The sequence below is a fragment of the Falco punctatus genome (assembly GCF_963210335.1).
Source record: "Falco punctatus genome assembly, chromosome: 19".
Lineage (NCBI taxonomy): Eukaryota > Metazoa > Chordata > Aves > Falconiformes > Falconidae > Falco > Falco punctatus.
The window spans coordinates 3,005,992-3,026,972 of record NC_137599.1 but is presented as its reverse complement, the minus strand read 5'-3'; the positions used below and the strand labels follow the sequence as shown (position 1 = coordinate 3,026,972).

At 43.6% G+C, this 20,981-nt stretch overlaps 2 protein-coding genes and 1 long non-coding RNA gene across 3 annotated transcripts in view; 2 read left to right on the top strand and 1 right to left on the bottom strand.

The window, feature by feature from the left end:
* Window positions 1–834: 834 nt before the first annotated feature.
* Window positions 835–5,898, top strand: LOC308055365 (keratin, type I cytoskeletal 19-like). The gene is made up of 8 exons (XM_080369248.1): window positions 835–1,345; window positions 2,227–2,309; window positions 2,881–3,037; window positions 3,466–3,627; window positions 4,077–4,202; window positions 4,379–4,605; window positions 5,106–5,236; window positions 5,803–5,898. The coding sequence occupies exons 1-8, from the start codon at window positions 857–859 to the stop codon at window positions 5,826–5,828; spliced, it is 1,401 nt and encodes a 466-aa protein (XP_080225374.1). The 5' UTR covers window positions 835–856; the 3' UTR covers window positions 5,829–5,898.
* On the top strand, window positions 5,363–19,908 carry LOC308055362 (keratin, type I cytoskeletal 13-like). Its single transcript, XM_080369245.1, has 8 exons — window positions 5,363–15,405; window positions 16,018–16,100; window positions 16,657–16,813; window positions 17,209–17,370; window positions 17,703–17,828; window positions 18,064–18,290; window positions 18,860–19,182; window positions 19,676–19,908. The coding sequence occupies exons 1-8, from the start codon at window positions 14,728–14,730 to the stop codon at window positions 19,876–19,878; spliced, it is 1,959 nt and encodes a 652-aa protein (XP_080225371.1). The 5' UTR covers window positions 5,363–14,727; the 3' UTR covers window positions 19,879–19,908.
* Window positions 19,238–20,981, bottom strand: part of LOC308055377 — a 110,673-nt gene continuing 108,929 nt past the window's right edge. The window contains exon 3 of the long non-coding RNA XR_013924519.1: window positions 19,238–19,701. This is a non-coding gene — a long non-coding RNA (uncharacterized lncRNA). The remainder of the gene's footprint in view (window positions 19,702–20,981) is intronic.

Genomic DNA, 20,981 nt, shown 5'->3' with positions numbered 1-20,981 from the left:
AGGATGTTTCCACTCCTGTTCGCTGTTTCAAAACACCCACCCTATCCACAATGATGAAAACTGCAGAAATATCTTTCACTGAACAACAGGAAATATTTAAAGTACTTTTACCTTACTTTATGCTTTCCACATAAAGAAACAAATCCTTTGTGAATTACTGGAGAGCCATGATCATATATGAAACCCCTTTCACCCACGTCCATTAAGAGATCACTCCACGGTCTCAGTTGTCTTGTAGAAGTGTGTTCTGCATTTGTCATTTTGCCAGTGGAGAGACTTAAAGATTAATCTCTGTGTCTCTGATCTTTCCACAGAGTTCTTACATCATTCCTCATACATCAGTTGAGAGTCAAACTTCGTACTTATTCTTTCTTTTTCATCTTACATATTCCAACATCAGCACCTTACATGAAAACTGCTTATTCAACTCAAAATAAAATGAAAATAAATTAATGAGAGATAAAGAGCTCTTTGATGCAATAACCTTTAATGATTTCTTCCTGGTATATAATTTAGGACAGTGTTTTTCCTGGCTTAATGTTGTAAAGTTTGCATCATAAACAAAAAGCTGATGATTCATAAAACATTATTGCTAATGTATTTTTGAAATTAGCAAGAGACATGTAAAGTATCTTCCTTGTCTACCAGGATTCTTGAAAGGAAACTTCCCTTTGAGAAATTATTCTTGGCACCAATGGCTAGAGTAGCCAGCCTTATGGGAAGAAGAAACAGTGGTGACACCCACTGTGGAAGGTATAAATAGAGTTTCGCCACAACGGACAACTCGCAGTCTGATTTAATATCAAGCTGTGCATCTTGCTTTGGGCTTCTGCTTGCATTTCCAACTGCTGTCGCCATGAGTTGCAACATTAAGGAGACTATTACTGTGTCTAGCAAAGGCAGGAGCAGTGGTGGCAGCTGTATCATTGGTGGTGGTGGTGGAGCACGGATTTCTTCCTATACGATAGGCAGTGGCAGAGGTTTTTCTGGAAGGAGTTACTGCGGTGGAGTGAATTATGGAGGGGGTCTGAGTGTTGGTAGCTTGGCTGGTGGGAGCTATGGAGGTGGCAACTGCTATGGCAATGGCCTTGGTTTTGGCCTTGGAGGTGGTGTGGTTGTTGGTGGTCTTGGTGGCGACTGTTTGCTTTCATCCTGCGATGAGAAGGTCACCATGCAAAATCTCAATGACCGCCTGGCTTCCTATCTGGACAAGGTGAAGTGCTTGGAGAAGGAAAATGCTGAACTGGAATGCAGAATCAGAGAGTGGTATGCTACACAGGGCCTCTCCTGCGAGCCCCGGGACTACAGCTGCTATTACAAAGAAATTGAAGATCTTCAGAATCAGGTAATGCCCTTTTTCAGTTGTTCCTCCCTTATTGAAAGCTTATTTCTGAATTTGTATTTAGAAGCTACTGCAATTGTTAGATGTAACTTTGGTGCTGCTAAATGTCTTTGCAAACATAACTTTTGGCAAGTTCCCCTACGACATTGTTGAGTGTGGGTGCATATCACAGGTGCATGCTGCAAGGTGACACAGGTGGGATCATACCCCCAAAAAAGGGAAAAGGGTGCTTTGTTGCACTCTGTTTTGACTATACAATTATTAATATTACCAAGTGTGCTCTGAGGAAATGTAGTGGTGTCAGCCCAGCAGGAAAAGCAAAGCAAAGAGAACTATAGGACAAGGGCAAAACATACATATCAAACGCTGTGTCAAGTGAAACATTATAAATTCTAGGAGAGAAAAGCTGAGTATTTGAAATCGTTTGCCACAGTGGCACAAACAGCTTGATACTAATATATCTGCAATGAAAATTATGGCTGATCTTAAGGCTTAAAGATACCTTCCAACCATTTTCCCTGGAGATCCTCAAGCTTGAAGCCTGGAACACACCAGCTTGAATATCAGTTGAGATTTAATATCTTAAGGAAGTTTCTTTAGGTTCACTTCTTTGTGAAGCATCTTTGGAACTTGCCTTCAGATCCTGAAACTGAAAAGTCCCATCTCACAACTCCTTAACTCCCAGCCTCTGCACAGTTGACCTCTTTTCTTTACTGACTGTGAGTTAAGGAGGCAAAACTATCTCCTGCAACTGCTCTGCTCAAGGAACAATATTACTTAAGTAACAGAAAAAGGAAATGATGAAGAGTTACTACCTAACTGCAATCTAGAGAGACCTAGAGCTGAGAGAAATGAGGCATGTCTCATGGTCTGCTCTTTTCCAGATTGTCTGTGCAACCATTGATAACAACAAGATCATTCTCGACATTGATAATAGCAGGATGGCTGCTGACGACTTCCGTGTGAAGTGAGTGCCCCTCTGTGTAGCTGAACCCCATCACCTCCTCCCTGCTCCTTTACATCTTACTTGTGAAGTCTCAGTGCACTAATTACAGAGACTTCAGACAAGTCTTACTACACCACTGCCTTAGGAGAGGATGGAGTGATGAAAGGCATTTTGCTCTTGGTCACCAGCACTCCCTTAATTAGTATTCTTGGGTAAAACATTTGGCAACAGTGTTTGTTGGTGCGGGCTGGGGACCCACATTGCAGGGAGCGGTCCTTAGTGGTATAGCTGGCACACTTCCATCACAGACCGGTGCGGACTGGGATCAGCAAAACAGAAACGCAGCTGAATAAGTGATACCAAACATACAGTGATATCAAACATACAGTGATCGGAAGCAGGGAAAAAAATGGGTGAGGAAGAAAAGTTTTCACAAAACAGACAGCGCAGTGCAGAAATCCAATGCACAGTGCGTTCAGCTTAGACAACAAAATACAGTTTAGAGCAGGTAGTTGGGAAAGGAGATCTTTGCACAAACGGAGCGCGTGTGAGATGTTAACCGTTCTGAATTTCTGCTTTCTTGTACAACCAGGTACGAGACAGAGCTGGCCCTGCGCCAGAGCGTGGAGGCTGACATTAATGGTTTACGCCAAGTCCTGGATCAGCTGACTCTGTGCAGGTCTGACCTGGAGGCACAGCTGGAGTCGCTGCGGGAGGAGCTCTGCTGCCTGAAGAAGAACCACGAGGAGGTAGGGTCCTGCCATTTCCCTAGCAGCACCACGGCCCTGACATAAAACTGCCTACGTGAATGTGCTCTAAATTTAGAAGTAAAGACTCACCATTTTCCTGGCACAGCTTTCCCATCAAACACTCCTGCGGTTCAGACCTTTCTGCCTCGTGGGTGGCACGGGAGCCTTGGCAGAGAGGCGGCTGCTGCTCTCGGGGCTATGCTGGCTCTGGGAGTGCCAGAGTGGGGTGAAAGTGCCGCTAGTTCCAGTGGAAGAGAAATTACCCAGCAGATTCGTTGGGGAAAACACTTGCACCATCTTCCAGTGCTTTTTACCACCATAGCCAGGAAGCAACCCTTGCAGGGAGTGCTGTTCTCAGCCACCGAGCTCTGCTCTTCTATGCTGTCTTTCAAAAGACAGTACGCATCTGATCTGGGTTGTATTTCCAGGAGATGAACTGCCTGAGAAAACAATCAACTGGAGACGTGAGCGTGGAGGTCAATGCCTGCCCTGGACCAGATCTCAGGCAAATCTTGGAGGATTTGAGATGCCAGTATGAAACACTGATAGCGCGCAACCGCAAGGAAGTTGAGGATTGGTATGAGTGCAAGGTAAGCAACACACTCCTGCTGTGAAACCAACTGACATGCACATTTCAGGGCACAGGAGCATTTCAGAAAACAGGCATGGAGAAAATAAGCAGTTCTTCCCTTATAGTGAAGCCTGAGATCAGTGCTCATTATACCTTGTGTTCCACAGCCTGTCTGACCAGTTTGTTATGTCCCATCTGGAACAGCAGCATTTGCCACAAGGCCTTCTGGTGTGTTGCTGGAACTGAGATGTTCCACATTTGGATTAAAGAGACTTAATAGCCATGAGGTTAATGCGATTTGTAAAACAGCAAACAGTTGAAGCTGGCGGTTAACGCCCAGTGCACAGAGAACTCACCCTGTTCACTTTTCTCCTTGCCAGCTATTCACTGTGTACTGTTTCTGTAAAAGCAAGTCCAATTTATACAGATATTCTCTGAGGCTCTTCATTCTCGATTGGTGATTTTCAGATTGAGGAGGTGAATCGGGAGGTTATTACAAGCGGTCAGGAGGTAGAGACGTGCAACAACCAGGTTACTGAACTGAGACGCCAATTGCAAGCCCTGGAAATCGATCTCCAAGCTCAGCTCAGCCAGGTGGGTGGTGAGCTTACAGCTCTGACACGGTTACTGCTGGATTTCTTAGCATGAACAGCCAGACCTACCAATCAGCATGGTGGTGGTCAATAGCTCTTTCCTTTTTGGATTGGAAATAATAAAACCCAGAGTGACACTTATATGAATGTCACTTCTTTGGTTGTCTTGTTTATCAGAGAAATAATTTGGAATCCTCTCTGGCTGAGACTGAGTGCCAGTACAACACCCTCCTCGGTGAGCTACAGAACCAGATCACATGCGTCGAGCAGCAATTGGCTGAAATAAGAGCGGAAATAGAGTGCCAGAACCAAGAATACAAGACCTTACTGGACGTCAAGTGCCGTTTGGAGCAGGAGATTCAGACCTACCGGTGCTTGTTGGAAGGAGGACAGCAGGACCTTATGTATGTACATCTCTAAATACACTAGAGAATACATGAAAATACCAAGGATCTGTATTGCAGCTTGGGAATCCAACATACTCTTTGGTCCATCTTAATGCTTTCTTTGAGATGAAGAAATTGCCTCACGAGCAACTTTACTGTGATGAACATTGAAATCTGAACTAAATGTCACTCCTTAGGATCTGCAAAGCAGAGAAACTAAATCTATTAACTGCTAGTTACAACATTGTAACTACTTGTATTATGTCAGCACTCCTAACAATCTCTGTTCTATAGAAAGATGGACAAGAACTGTCAAAACAGGAATTGATTGCAACGCTCTGCATTGCATTTACATGCTAAAGGGGAGCACAAATGCAAAGCAACTCTGAAAAAAGAAGGCAATGACAAATACTCTAGTCCCTATGAAAGGCATAGTTTGAGTCTTTGTGTCATGTAGTCAGTTAGTGTCATGTGAAGTTCTAAAATTCCCTATTTCTCTCACAAATTTATCCCACTAGTCATGGAGGAGGAATCGGCGTCGGAACCGGTGTAGGAGGAGGAGTCATTAGGACAAGCCACACCTATACTACAACTTCATCTTCCCATTGCCAGCCCCAAGTCCCACCCTGCAAGACTGGAGATATACAAGGTAAGAGCTGTGTTTTCACCCAAGGAAAACTTTTTTTCAGTTTGTTCCTTTCTAATAAGGCCCTGAGACAACACGCTCTCCTAGGACATGTTATTGGTATCTTTGCAGAGAGGTACTAAGCTACTGGTGTGATCTGTTACAATGGATCCACCTGAAGTGCAAAATTGGCTGTGTCACTAATATGTTTAAAGAGAGCTCTGACTGAGTACAGCGTTGGAGAAAGCAAAGGAGAGACAAGGGGGAGCAGTAGAACTAAGGAGAAAGTTCAGGAAATGAGGCATAGAGAAGAGATCTGGAAGTAGAAGTGAAGACGACAGCCAAACAAAGCTTAGCAAAAGAGTCTGTAAGGAGTGAAAAGAAGAATAAGTCTGTAACTTGACAATTGCAAATTCCCATTAAAACACAAGTATTTAGGGGATTTCTGGAGTTTCCTGAGCTGTCTGCCAACTGTTTTTGCTTAACAGAGTGTATTCTTAAAATAAGGGCACTACACAGACCAAATTTTTGTTATTTGAAGGATTTTATCTCTGTTCCAATCAAATAATGCTGCTATATTTTTTCTCCAGTGACCTGCAGAAGAATTTGTGATTAAGGAGGAATGGACTAGAAGATGACGTACAGAGAAACCCACAGACAAAACAAGAACACTCAATGTTCACTGCACGCCTCTATGCAGAGATAGTAGAAGTAACTCAGTGATGCTTTGCTATGTACCTAAAGGGGCTCTCGGGAGCCCCCTTTTTCTCTGTTCTGCTATTCTGTTCTGTAATGCTGTAATCTCTAGAAATTACTTGAGTTAGTCAGGATCACTAATGTACCTGCTGGTGAAAACATTTCTCTAATAAAACTTTGCTTCTGCCTGATGCAATCAAGAAATCTGTGTCTGGAAACTGAGTTCCTTTAGCAAACCAGTCGCTGACGCAGGGGCAAACCACAACCTCAGCCGGGCTGGCCAGCCTCTGCCACAGCCCCAGCAGGAAAAGCTGGAAAGCCACGCACAAGGGTCACCTGAACTGGTCAGGATCCTGCTCCACTGGGAACAAAGCTGCTTTGCCAGTGGGAGCCAGAGAATCGCCTCGCTGGCCTTGCAGGTCTTGTCCACCTCCTTCCTGTCAAAGCCCGTAGCACACGTTGCCCGTTCCTGCATGACATCCTCCATGATCTACATGAACAGCCAGTTCAGGCAGATGCCTGTGTGCTTCCCACAGAGCATTGTGCTTAAATTCATTGCAGAACAACAAAGGAGGAGGTAAGTGGAGCTGGAGCTCATCAATGAAAGGAGAACAGAGAGACCAGTGACACACATTTCCATGACAAATCCAGTTCAGGATGGTGTATAGACATACACAGTTATCAGCTCAGCAGCCACCCCTGGTGATCATTTCAAGCTGCTTTCCAGATGTGACACATCTGTGAGCTGTGTTGGCTGCTGGGGAGTATGATGTCAGTCATACATGTCTTAACAGGTCTGCATTGCAGTCATCTGGGGAGCGGGAGGTGTCTTCTGACCTCACCTGTCTTCTGGACTTCTGTAATGCAAGCATGTCTGAGTGAGCCTGCTTCCCTTGCAGAGCAAATCCCATCTCTTCGGTGTCAGACAAATCACATCTTTCCTGTGTCCGGGGAGGGGGACCGTGCAACGCAGGTGGCTCTTCCCTCGGGTGACTGTAAGCAGAGCTGAGAGCAGGTGCTGAGATGACAGCATTCAAATTTTATCATGAATCTCCTCTTGAGACAGCCAAGGTGTGGTTGCACATCTGTAGCTGTGCAGAGACACCCACAGGATGGAAAAAGCAGATGGTCTGAAAGTCCTTCTTACAGCCATATATCATGGCACAACCATTTCTCACACCTAAATACATGTCAAGTATTTTGGAGTCCTTTGCTGAGAAATTAAGAGAAAATATTTGAAGCATAAAAGCAAGCGCATTTCCCCAAATCCCACTCCTGAATATGCCACACACCTGGAAGAGCAGAATTTCTGCCTCTGCTCATGGTCACTTTATGTGCTGCAATAAGCAGGGACGGGGCCAAAGGGAAGATATGGTATTTTGGCTTTGAGGCAAAGAAGCAACATGACTGACCCCTGGCAGGAAGGCTATGAGGAGCCGTGGGGACGTGGAGCAGTCAGAGCCCAGAGGCACCGCTGGCTCCCGGTGTCTGGAAAAGAAATGCCAGCAAAGGGCCAACACCATGTTTCTGGCTGATGTGTCCCTGGGGAGGAAGAGGTTAAAGCCAGCAGCACACACACCTGCTATTGTGCCAGGTTTGCCACCTTGCTCTTCCCAGACTGTGATTTCTCCTGGGCAGCAGCCACGGTTGTACAAACCCTTGTACAAAACACCCCAGTTCTGCAGATGGGCCACCCCAACTGCTGCTCGCTCCTCCCAGCGGAGGATTTTGGCTAAACAGCATCAGTCAAATCCTCCCTGAAGTGAGAAACGATTTCTCACCAAAACTAAAATCCTGTGAATTTAGCATCTGAGTTTTCACTTTATACTGCTGTTAGCACTGGCATTTCCCTCTTCCCACCACAGAATAAAATATCAACCTGAAGAGCTTGTGAAAATATTTATGCTGGGGTTGGTTTTGCTTCTTTTTTTCTTTTCTTTTGGTTTGTTTTGGTTTGGGTTTGTTCTGTTTTGTTTTGGTTTGGTTTGGGTTTTTTTGTTTTGTTTTGTTTTGTTTGTTTTTGTTTTTGTTTTGTTTTGCTTTGTTCAGAGGAAAGAGAAATTGAAGGTTTGCCTGAGAACACTGGGCAAAACTGGTAGTCTATCCAGTTTGTACCAAGACTCAAGCAAAAGTTTTTTACGAGCACTGTATTTGATTTCAGATAAAAACTTGAGAGCAGCTGGAATAATAAATTTTCACTACATGCAAATGCTGTTTGTGCTGAAGAACAAGGAAATGGGAGAAAGTGCTCGGTAAATACCGGCAGAGCAGACACCCTGGCAATTTCCCGATCTCTCCATAAGGTGTCAGCTCTCCTTAACTAGCAGATCCGAAGCAAACCGACCTGCCAGCCTCCTGCTCCCAAGTGCCTGGGCTGGCACAGCCCTCTCCTGTTCTGGAGCATTCCTGCGGGACGTGAGACAGGTCTGCTACTCTGCTGGAAGTGGGACTTACATTTGGCTAAAAGGCCAGGAGATGCCGAGAAGTTTGGCTAATGCTCTCCGCGGCTAAATGGAAGTTGCTGTTAGAGTGTACAACAAGAGTACAACACTAAGAAATTAAAATACTATTATATAAAATGTAATGATACATATTATACAGTAATTTCAGGACTGTCCAGGGACACCTGCACCGCAGTGGGGTGGGGAAGTGTCCCCTCCTGCCACCGCCGATCCCTGCACCCATGCTGCCAAGGGATTCAGACGCATTTTGCATTTCACTACAGGGGACGTTTGGAGATGCAGGAGGAGATGGGCACAGCCGGCCTGTGCCAGCTGCTGCCGCCTGCTCTCAAGAGGGCACTCGGCTCTCACCGAGCCTGCCAAAGGGTGCCCAGGGGAGAGGCGTGTGGCAAACTCTGCTCTGATCGCTTGGCTAACCTTCTTTGAACAGAAACATTTGGCTAAATAGATGAAGTAGAGCCTGCGGTATGTGCTGGGGAGATCCTGCGAGCTGAAAACACAGAACAAGTTATCAGCCCTGGCATCTTGCTCCAGCTCACTCATCCGTATTTAATGGTCACATTCGTAGTGAGGTTGATGTGACCTGATTCTGTGTGTGTGACTATTGCAGGAGATGACGCGGGCCTCCTCCCTGCCTCTTTGAAGACCCCAGCTGTGGGCTCCTGTGTGTAAGTGCACAGAATGGATGCCAGGCTGAAACTCCCTGCACCAATTTGTTAATCATACCTGTTTATGTTTTTCAAATGGCACTGGAATATTTTGCATCATGTTAGGCAGGAGTACAGTGAAACCCAGGCTCTCCATAGGGGTTGTAATTGTGTTATAATGACCCTTTGCTGATGAAGGTGTCACCAATGAAGTAGCATTAGCTGAGACCCCAGAGTCAGCTGTGCAAGGGGCTGTTTAGACCCAAAATTAAGAAGTTCCCAACCAAAGGGTTTGTACTCTAAAAGCCTCTTAACAGCTCTGACTCACCTAATTACTGTTCCTATCATAATCACCATCGTTCCATTGGGTGGTGGATCTTTTGAAGGTGCCCTTTAATGTTTCATCAGTACTAGTCTCTGCAATAACAAATGAGTAACAGATCAACTATAATGTATGCAAGAATTATTTTTTTCCTGAAAGAGAGATGTTTGCTGGACTGGATACTTCTAACTACCCTTACCTGGAGGGCAGCAGATCACCTCCCAGTGCTGCAGTCCAGTTTTAACTGACAGGCGGGTGAATCTGCTGCATTAGGACCATCAGAGGTGATGAGGGTACATTCCAGGGATATTCCCCATGACCACACATCTTGGGGTGTGGGTACATGCCAAGACCTACACCCGGTCTTGCAGAAAAGTGCAGGAGAGGTGGGGTGGGGGCTTACTCTCTCACTTCAAAACAGGTATTTTAAAAACCTTCACTTTTAAAAAAAACCTAAGTATGTTTTTCACATGCAGGGAATGAACATACACAGATGGTTTTCACAGAACTTCACTGAGCTCTAAAACCAGCCTGCTTTTTTTTTATTAGATGTGGCCATAAATATACACAGGAAGAAAGAAAAAGAATGAACAATACATCCTGCATACTGTTCCACTAAGTAATGCTACATATATTTGAAGATGTTCCCCCTGGGCACCGGTGGTTCATGACAGTTGTATAAACTGCTGTGGGAACAAGTCCACCTGTTGAGGGTCCCACTACTAGGAGAAGAATAAGGCACAGTTTTTTGACAGAACGATTTCTGATTACAAAAATGCATTTAGAGAAAATCATACTTTTCACTGGAATTAGTTGGAACTGACAGTATTTTCAACCCCAAATATCTCTGGATGGAACTGCTGCCAGGCATCAACAGCTGAGCTGGTGGGAGAAAAGGATTCCAAAGCACATTGTGCCCTTGTTACAGAGTAAACAACTGGGAATCGTTAGGTGGGAATTACTTTTTGTTTAGAACCCTCAGTTAATCCACTATTAAAATAATAAACATGATTGAGCCCTAATACGTTTCAACAAATCTGAATCAAATTTTCTCAGATTTTTCAGGTTTCAAATATCTAGATTTTTATTGAGGTAAGAAAAAACCCTCATCATTTACATTTTAGTGGAGAGGAGAACACTTTCATGCTGTTCAGCAGCTGAACCTCAATGGGAGGAAGAGCAGTGTGCATCCTCAGAACCATAACAGTGTTCCGCATCCAACACACTCATACTTCAGGGACTGGATTTCTTCTTTACTATGGAAAAATATTGTTCTATGGGATTATCTGGTGTTAGTAAAATTGCTTGATGATTATATAATGGAAGTTTGTTTATAATGTATAATTACAAGAATGAGTCATATTCCCCAGATAGATCTTCCACAGTTTTTCTCTGTGTAGCAACATAAGCAAATTGAATTTTCCTGACAAGACTTGACCAAAGTAGGAAGGATGGAAGAGGATTCATCACTGCGGAAGCACTGAAAAGGGTGGGTAACAGTCCAGTTGTACCCCCACAAATGTGCTCAGTGGCCTCAGCGGTTTCTCCCAAACACATCAGTCCAAAGTAGGCTGTGAATGCAGAGCAGGAAAGGTGGTGCCATGGGAGCTGAGAGGAGCTTGTATGTGCTCTTCCCACACACGCTGCTATCACCCCAACCCGCCACGGAGGCTATTTCAGCTTTGCCCCTCACTGCTGCCACACACACCCTAAAGGGAGAAGACTTCATTCTCGCCCAGCCCCTGCTTTCAGCCAACACACATCCGTGTTGCTGTGGAGCACATGGTAATTCTGCCACTTCAGGGCACTGGCTGAATTCATGCCCACACTGGCTGAGCCTTTCGGGCTTAAATAGTCCACCGTCCTCCTCTGGGCAGGAGCTCGTAACAATTTCATCACAGGAAAAGGGAAGAGGCCTCATTGCAAACAAGTATGGTGCCATCCGCCCCCGAGGCACCTCCCTCCTTCTCCTCCACCCCCTCCTATTTTGCCTCTGACCCGAAGCACATCATTTAATGCGCAAGGGTAGGTTTTCCTGAATGCCATCAAACTCTCAGCTTTGAGGGTACACAGTGACCCATATGGTCTCTCCATTACTTATGCCCGGTGCAAAAAAAAAAAAAAAAAATATGTTTCAAAACCAGTCCCATGTTTTAAATCTCACTTTCCTGTTCAATTCACACTTTTTTTTTTTTTTTTTCCTACCAGTGTGAGAGGCAGAGGTGATTGCAGCTTCTCTGGAGCAGCCTTTCAGAGGTCTCTCAAGCAGAAAAGAATTGAAAAGACCTTTTTAATACTCACACCAAACACACCTGAGGCTGCACCCGAATACCTGCAGGCAGCCAGGGCCAAGGATGCACAACACAGAGTCTGTAAGAGACCTTCACTGGTGATAAATGAAGACTCCTGCCTTGTCACACTGTTCAGCCTTTCCCTAAGCACAGCCATAGCTCCCTTCAGCCCCTGCTCATTGCAGCAGCTGGAGTTTTCTCAGCTTTATTCATCTGCCCATAGCTGAGATCTGTCCTCAGTGTGGTCAGAAGATGTATCAGTGCCTGTTTCCAGTGCTGTTAAGCCTGCTGGGACGGGCAAGTAGGGGAAAGTGAGTTCAGGTGCTCAGCTGATCCATGAGCATCGCATCAGAGTGGTGCCAGGCAGTTCTGAGTCCGGGCAATGCCAGAGGAAACCTTCACGGCTCCTTGTGCTGCGCTCCCTGCACTGCAGGGTGTGATAGCAAACGGCACACCAAAGGGTGGATGTGCCTTGGTGTGTTTGTGGAGCAGCAGCTTGATGCTGCAATAAGCAGCAACAGCCCAAGATTTCGTAATGTTTCACTGTCCCATTTCGCAGGTTACTATTGGGGTTCCTTGCAGTTCATTGAAATCTCTCTTATGTTAAGGTTTTCCCAGCCCTTCAGGTTTTCTTTTGCAGCATTACCTTTGGGTTTTGCTGGAAACATTATCTAAGATCATCTAGTTAGCTCAGTTTACTTGCAAATGCCTGGACAATCCTACGAGACACATAACTGCAGAGAAAACTATTCTCTCATAAAACAGCTTCCATCTTACAGCAAACTGAAATAACACATTCCTTTCAGGAACCATTTGTTCCATAACTTCTATCTCTGATCCCAGCCTGTCATTTCCAGACATCTATTGCATCTATTAGGCTTCTTCAGTTTTAAGGAACTAATCTTCACTCTTTGAGGTATGTTGCCTGCATGAATTCTAGGAGGAAAATGGCATTAAATCTTCCTTTCATGTATTAAACATGAAGCTGTGAGGTATGTTGCACACAACTGTCTTTTTTGTGTGAACTTTGATATTCAAACTATCCAAACATGTTCTTTTTGTGAACAGAAGACATGAAGCTTAGCTCACTTGAAAGGAATGACTCATTCATCATTGCATCAAAGGATGCAATAAACATCTTTCCAGAAAAAAAAAGCTACCAAATCCTTACCCTTCTGCAGAATTACAGAGAAGCACGTAGAAATGAATTCATGTCCTCATAACATGGGTGTCAGCAACTGGAAGCCAACAGTTACACAGAATGTAACCCAATAGTTTCACAAGCCAAAGTAGCTGTTAGTACAGCAGAGAATTTCATGCACTTCAAGAGAAAAAGATTTCTCAGTGGAACAAGCTCATATTATGACATAGACTCCACTAAGTTTTGTAGTGAAGCATTTAAATTTCTACCAGCCAGAGAAGGCCTTGCTTCCTTGGCCATTTCAGAAATGAAGTTGAGTAGACGATGAAACTTTAGGTGTGTCCTACTGTGTGGGTGAGGGTGTTCTGGGAGGGGCATTTATAAAAAGATGTTTCCACAAACACTTGCTGTAAACCATAACAAACAAACCTCTAAATTAGCAACAACCACCACCACAGAGGCTGAGCAAGAAAACAGTATACCAAATCGATACAGGAAGTTGGATGTCACACAGCTAGTGCCACGTACAAAGAATGATAGAAAGCTAACAGACTGCATTTTTCTAAAGATATGTGCCTGGGAAAGAACAGACGTGAGAGGCAGTCAGGAAAGAAATTTCAAATATTTGAAACAAGTTGCTGTAAGAGCTCAGGAGGCAGATGCTCAGCCGAGCCATCTACTGCTATGTATTTGAAAAAGATACAATCTTAAAAGAAGATGTAAGATAGCAAATATTTCCTACTTTGCATCATGCTGTGTCCATGAATGGAAAACAAAACTGAAGGGAAAATGTTATTTTGATGTACAACTTCCTGACTTAACCCTGAAACCAGGCACTTAACTTTTCTCCCTCTCCTCTGAATAAGTATGTTTCTATTTGCAGTGAGTAAGGAAAACATCCTGACTGACATTTTGAAATGCCTTCAGGAGTGAGAGAGAAAATTCTCTCTCATATCCACAGATATCTCATGAGACTAGCCCAGAGCCAGGATGCTTTCCCCAGGTCTCTCAGCCATCCTGCAACTTCATTTGGGCCGAGCACACGGAGAGTTATTCCCTGCAACAACCTGTCACACTTCCTTTCCTGACAGTCTTACACAGAGCCATTATCCAGTTGGTGTCATATAATTTTTCATAATTAAATTGTTATTTATAAAACATAATTGTAGATGCATGTTTGGAATAAATTGCTGACAGGTATGTTATTCGCCAACGTTCACTTAGTTTTTATGAGAAATTACAAAGATGTCAGAGCAGTTCAGTGAAACCACAAAATACATCCTGCGATGTTTTCAAAAGGCATAAAGCAATAAAGGACTAAAAATAAGGAGCATACAGCATAAGATAATGATAAACTACAGCTTATTAGAATATCACTTAAGTATAAAAAAATCAGCTGGGATTCTTGACAAATATCTGAAAGGGGAAAGAGCATGAGGAATGACTTAAAAATTAAAATTAAAATTTTTATTTAAAAAATTTAAATTAAAAAAATTTAAAATAAAAATTAAAAGAGAGATTCAACAATGTTCACTACTGTCCCATACTATGAAAGTTTATTGTTGTGCTGAAACAGATGTGAACAGGATGAGGTGAGTGGGATGAGTTTAATTCAGATGACTGTAAGTCAGTGGACTAGATCGCAGAAAAGATCTACCTAATTCAGAGCCACCCAACAGAAATTACATGTTTTGTATCAATAAACAAATGGTCATGAACACTTTGAGTATGGGTTAAGCTTCCTGACACTGTCAAACATCTCTCTTTGGCAAATTACCCTTGGCAGAAAAACTATGGCTTGCAAATGCACATGGAAAGAAGTTACTCCCTTTGACGGTGCCACCCACTATCTCAGGTATAAATGCAGACCAGGCAGGGTGGAATTCGGAGCTATGATTCCAGAACAACTGTGAGACCAGCTTTGACTTTTAACCTGAGTCATTTGCTACTGCCATTATGAGCTGTGGCTCCAAGCAGACCTCGAAAAGCTGCCTGCGAGGGAGCAGTGGTGGCAGTGGTGGCAGTGGTGGTGGTGGTGGAGGAGGCAGTAAGTATTCCTCTGCCTCCTCGAGCAGAATCACTTCTAGGACAAGCGGTGGTGGCAGGATTTCTGGCAGCAGTTGTGGTGGAGGAAGTTCCAGGAGCAGCTGGGGAGGGGGAGCTGGCGGTGGCAGTTATGGAAAGATCAGGCGCAGTAGTTATGGAGGAGGAATGAGCAGCGGTAGCTGTGGAGGAGGAATGAGTGGTGGTTATTATAGAGGGGGAATGAGCGGTGGTGGCTATGGAGGGGGACTGGGCTGTGGCAGCATGGGAGCAGGCTTTGGATCTGGTGGGGGTGGGTTTGGTGGTGGTTATGGAGGAAGCTTTGGTGGAGGAGGTGCTGGTTTCAGTGGTGGCAGCTTTGGCAGTGGTGGCTTTCATGGAGGGAATGTGGGAATTCTCTCCAACGATGAAAAGCTGACCATGCAGAGCCTTAATGAACGACTGGCTTCTTACCTGGATGTGGTCAGAAATTTGGAAATGGAAAATGCTCAGCTTGAACAGTTAATCAGGGAGTGGTACCAGAAGCAAGGTCCCACTGGTACAAAGGACTACAGCCACTACTATGGAAAAATTGAAGACCTTCAAAATCAGGTAGGATATTCTTTGTCAGAGAAGTTTAAGCATTGACAGACTTCTTGCGATTGAGTAAAATGTTTGAGGCACCCAGCACGGATACTTCTCAACTCACTGTCTTTCTGCAAATGCCTCTTGCACTTGAAATTCTGCCTTCTGTGCATGCATCCAACTATCTTCAACCAGAGGTGAAGGAACAATGCACACACCCCATAGTACACCCCACAGACTGTTTGTTGGCAGCAAGTGAAGCCTCTCAGAATGCCTGTAGTGGATTTTAAAGCATAGGAAAAATGGTAACAATTACCCTCTGGGATGTGCAGTGCCTGACATTTAGGTACAGCTCAAGGCCCATGGGCATGGGAGGTGAGACACAGCAATGGTGGTGACACCAAGCCTCCTGAAAGGACTCTTAGGACTCACAAAGCAGTTTTTACGGTTCTGGTCTTATTTTCACACAGGTACCTCTTTGTTTTGCACTGTAGAAGACCATTGCAGGCCTCTGTATGTAGGAAACACCGTTCCCCTCAAACATCTGGGAATTATAACAAAGATTGCATTCGTATTTCTGTCCCTTTTGCATACCTGAGAGATTCAACGGGAAAATTAGCATATTGTGTTCTCTTCTAGCTGGTGACTGCAGCTGTGGAAACCAACAAGGTACTTTTGGACCTGGATAACACAAGGATGACTGCAGAAGACTTCAGGATAAAGTAAATACATATTCCTCTTTTCCAGGCACTGACTTCCTTTCTCCTGCTTTCCTCAACTTAGTTTCATAAATTCATTCCATAAACAAATATCAGTCCACAGAGACTAGGGTTTGTCCTGGTTCCATGGCAGTGAAACTGAAATAATTTATAAGACTTCAAAATTCTTCATTATTTCTATAATGATCTTCAATGGGAATACTCCCTATTGTTGTGCAAAGTTTAAAAAAAACCTTATTTTTAAGGAAATAAAATTTGGGATTTTCTCTCACTGAAAGTCAGGTGAAACAGACAGATGAAACCTGCATAAAGTCTACAGTAAGAAGAGACAACGAAAAAGACCACATAATACATTTGAATATTAAAGTATTAATATTAAAGTACTGGCTGCTGATTTCATCATTCTGCTGGTTGAGAGTTGCTATGTGCTACAAAGTATAGACACAAAAGCAGACACCGAGATACTGGAATATGTCAACTTTTCCACAAATAAAGTCAGTAGGAAAAGGACTGAGAAGCCAGGGCCAGGGCTGACCGTTCTGCACTGTCCTTGGCACAGGTACGAGACGGAGTACGGTCTCCGTCAGAACGTGGAAGCCGACATTAATAGCTTGCGACCCTTATTGGATAACCTGACTCTGAACAGGTCTGACCTGGAAATGCAATTTGAGTCTCTAAAGGAGGAGATGATTGACCTCAAGAAGAACCATGAGGAGGTAAGAGCTGGCTTGAAATGCAAACTGCGGAGGAAAACCAGAACACTTACAGTATCTGAAATGGGGGGAGGTTTTGCAGGGAACATCCTCTGCACTAAATAGTCTTCCCTGCTCTCCTAAGGTGCAGCAGCTTGGCCAGGGGCCTCCTGAGACAGGCTGCCAGGCCCAGGCTGCTCCAGAGCACCGCTCAGCACGGGCCCTCTCAACAAGCAATGACTGGGAAGTCAAGGCCAAATAACTGCAACAAGAAACCCCCCACAACACACATATATATGTTGTTGAAAGGATCCAGGATGGTTTATGATGTCAGAGCACACTAACTGACTCCAGAACTTTTTCACTAAGTAATTGCACCATTTTTGTTTCTTTGCCTTGGGGCTGGGTTTCCTCTGCAGGAAATGAAATCACTGCAAACACAGTCCAGTGGTGATGTGAATGTGGAGGTGAATGCTGCTCCTGGAGAGGATCTGCTGAAAAAACTGAATGATATGAGACAAGAATATGAACATATTATTCAGAAAAACCGTGAAGAGGTTGAAAGGTGGTATGAAAGCAAGGTAAATGATTACAATTTGAATTTTCACATTACAAAAGAAAAATGATACCAACTTCTGGTAACACCTTCCTGTAGATGAATGGCACTTTGAATGACAACATCCATTGCTTTCAGGACATAATGGTAGAATCTCTTTGATTAAAATAAAGAAAATCACAAGTGGGCTTGAACTGCACTGGCAGAGCCATACAAGCAAGTTTCAACAGCCTCCATACTACAGATGGACAAGTGGCCTTTCTTCAACCTGTGCTGCCTGATGCTTCCATGATAAATTACCATGTTGGCATTGTAAGTAAAACTCAAAACCTCCAATTCTGTATATTAATTTTTCAGATTGAGGAAGTGAGTCAACAAGTCCAGTCAAGTGGCCAGGAAGTGGAATCAAGCAACCAACAGATCTCTGCACTGAGACGTGACTATCAGAGCCTGGAGATTGAACTGCAGTCGCAAATCAGCATGGTAGGCAACAATTGCTTCTGATCCTCTGATATGCAAAGAGCACATAAGTTCTGGAATGGCAGCAGATCAGCTATAGCTAGCACTCCATTTAATGGAGATGCTTGGCACATCCGACACCCATGTAAGATTTTTCTTATTTTGGGTGTAAGAATGATCTAATCCTGCCACATTCCCATAACGTGCCACATTCCTATATGTATTTTTTCTATATCTCTGTTTTTCCTTTCATTCTTAGCTACAGTCTTTGCAATCCAACTTGGAAGACACAGAACGTCGTTACAACATGCAGCTGCAGCAGATCCAGGGTATGATCGGCCCCTTGGAGGAGGAGCTGGCCAGCATCCGCTGCGAGATGGAGAGCCAGAATGAAGAGTACAAGATGCTCCTGGGCATCAAGACCCGCCTGGAACAGGAGATTGCTCAGTACCGGGCACTGCTTGAGGAAGGGCAGCATGATATTAGGTACGTACATTCAGATTCATTAACATGCCATCTTTGCAAACAGATGAAGATGAAAGTAGCAACATTTATATTAGGAACTACTGGAACTGATTAATCATCAATATATTTACTATAATCACAAGAATTCACATAGAATCTAAATCTTAGCTGGCAGGGTACAAAGCTTTATTATTCTATACTTAGTATGAACTGGACAAAATGTTTACAAAACTATTTAGAACTGTAATTTGCCATTTCTTCTCCTAAGTACAATCAGGAAGTACAGTTAGATATGAAAATGAAAGGTAAGAAAGAAAATAACTGCCTTTCATAAATACTCAAAGTACATATTCTGAAAGACTCCTAAAGCCATCCATTACCTTTCTTTGTCTTCTGTGCAGACCAGTTAATTTGCCCTTAATTACAATAGTTTAAAACCAGTTCTCTATAACATGTTTCACACTGTAGTATTTTCTCAGTCATACAAGGAGGTCAGAGAGAGTCAGAAAGTGGCCTTGATCTAGCTGATAGGATACCAGACACCAGTCATATTGCTATAAATCTTACATATACATTCCCTTTCCTCACAGCTTCTCACAGGGAGGAGGTAGCGGTGGATCTTCGGGAGGAGGAGGTCATGGAGGAACTAGCTGGTGTTCTGGAAAAGGAAGTAGTGGAGGAGGAAGTAGCTGGTCCTCAGGTGGAGGAAGCAGTGGAGGAAAAACTGGAGGATCCTACGGAAGAACTTCCTCTTCTGGAGGTGGAGGAGGCGAGAGTGGAGGAAAAATAGGAGGTGGAGCCTGTGGTAAAACTTCAGGTGGAGGAGGTAGCAGTGGCGGCGGAGGAGGAGGGGGCAAATCCTGCCTCTCCCGCTCTTCATCTTCCCAGTCTGGCAAGTCTTGTGAAAGCCCAGGTAAAAACTGGAATAAAAGAGTACATCCTCCCACTCACTTCTCTCTCTGAATAGCAGGAAAGGATATGACAGCTTCCTTCCTTATTTGGAAATCTGGAGACATTTTTACTATTTTTTTCACGTTTTAGGTCCACTTTGACATTTGTTCTTATCCAGTAACTTACCAAGGTGGTAGTAGTTTCACAAGTGATTAGAATGAAGAGGACATTACGAAAAGTTGTATCAGGGCATGCAGAAAGAGGAAATGAAGGGGAAAAGGGAAAAACAATGCCCAGTGCAAAGCATGCAGGGAACTAGAGAAGTCAGTAGTTTTGGAACGAAGCCAAATGTTAGAAATGTAACTGGTATTAAGGGGAGAAATGGTTAAAGCAGGGATGGAACATCCAAGCCATTTAAAATACAAGGGGTATTAGCTGCAAAATCTTGAAGTAGCAAAAGAAGGAGAACGATCAGAAGGTCTTCTCCATGCCTGATTTCACGGCTGTGGTTCCAGGAGGTGCTGAAAACATGAAGCTCTGCCTGGAGGGGAATAAAACATTGGAGAGAGGAGCAACAATGGAGGAAGTGTCTGAGGCCATAAAAACGATGAGATTGGGTAAGTCTCCAGGTCCTGACAGCATCTCAGACAAATGCCTGAAAATGTTGAAAATGAACAGGAAGTTATACTTTTTTAGAAAGGTTCTCACCCACTTGTGATCTTTTTTTTTAAAAAAAAAGATGGAAAATGATCCTGCTTTGGGGCTTCCACTTACTCCTTCTAGGTAAAGATGTAGCCTGTCTCACAAACATGCTGTTTTCCATCACAGACTAACATTTGGTCACGAAAGTATTGGCTGTAGACTGAAAGGCTGGAAGCCGTCAATATAGAAAGTTAAGAATACTACACAGACTCTCTTGCTGCTGAAAACAAAGGCAGCGAATTCAGAAGGCTTTTGTGTAATGAGTAAGATTTTTTGGTAAGGTTTGGTGTTGATGAGATCCTAGTTTCTAAAAATTAATAGTCTTTGCCAACTCCTCCATAAAAATGTATTCCTTTGATAAAACAACCTACCTGACTTGCAACACTCCTACGTATACTAATGCTTTGTAGGCAAAATCGAAATATAGTATGCGCCATCCACCTTTAACTTACAAAAATTTGTTGTAAATATCCATACGCACATAAATACGGATTCTAAGTTTGTCTGTATTTGATTTATACTGCTACAGTGTCTAAATTTAAAGAGTGTTTTACACTTACACAGTTGAGAATACAAGCAGGTCCATGTATTTAGGATGATAAAGCTGCAAACACCCATGCTTGTACAAATGTAAAGTCTAACACTGTTCTAATCTTTCCAGAATGCTGGGGAAAAGATCTAGCCCATGAACCGCAAAATCTATAATTATGAAATAAGAAAAAGATTAAGAATGCTGAATGAAATAACATTTCTTCAAATAAATTCTTGCTTCCCTTCATCTTTCAACAGGAAGTTTTAGAAAGTCTGAGGAGTGATTGGCAAAACCAGCATCTTCCACTGCAGGATCCTACCAGTGGGCTTTAGACCAAGCAAGACGATACTGATCATGTCTGATCACGCCTCTGTGAAGAGCAAGAGCAAACAGTTGTTAAGTTACTCAACACTGTTCACTCCAGGGGGCTCATCAGAACTCTCTGGATGGCCTACCTGCTTCTTCCATCTGAATTTCTGTTCCTAATCACTGTTACCTGAGTTAATCTCTACTGTGATTGGTATTCTGTAAGGGGGAAAAAAAAGGGAAAAAAAAAAAGAAAAAAACACCCAACCCACCCCCAAATG

Coding starts and splice junctions, on each gene's coding strand:
- LOC308055365 (XM_080369248.1), top strand. CDS start 857: ATGAGTTGCAACATTAAGGAGACTATTACTGTGTCTAGCAAAGGCAGG. Junction 4,606..5,105: donor GGAGGACAGCAGGACCTTAT/GTATGTACATCT, acceptor TTATCCCACTAG/TCATGGAGGAGGAATCGGCG. Junction 5,237..5,802: donor CAAGACTGGAGATATACAAG/GTAAGAGCTGTG, acceptor TTTTTTCTCCAG/TGACCTGCAGAAGAATTTGT.
- LOC308055362 (XM_080369245.1), top strand. CDS start 14,728: ATGAGCTGTGGCTCCAAGCAGACCTCGAAAAGCTGCCTGCGAGGGAGC. Junction 16,814..17,208: donor TCAAGAAGAACCATGAGGAG/GTAAGAGCTGGC, acceptor TTTCCTCTGCAG/GAAATGAAATCACTGCAAAC. Junction 19,183..19,675: donor CAAGTCTTGTGAAAGCCCAG/GTAAAAACTGGA, acceptor CTGTGGTTCCAG/GAGGTGCTGAAAACATGAAG.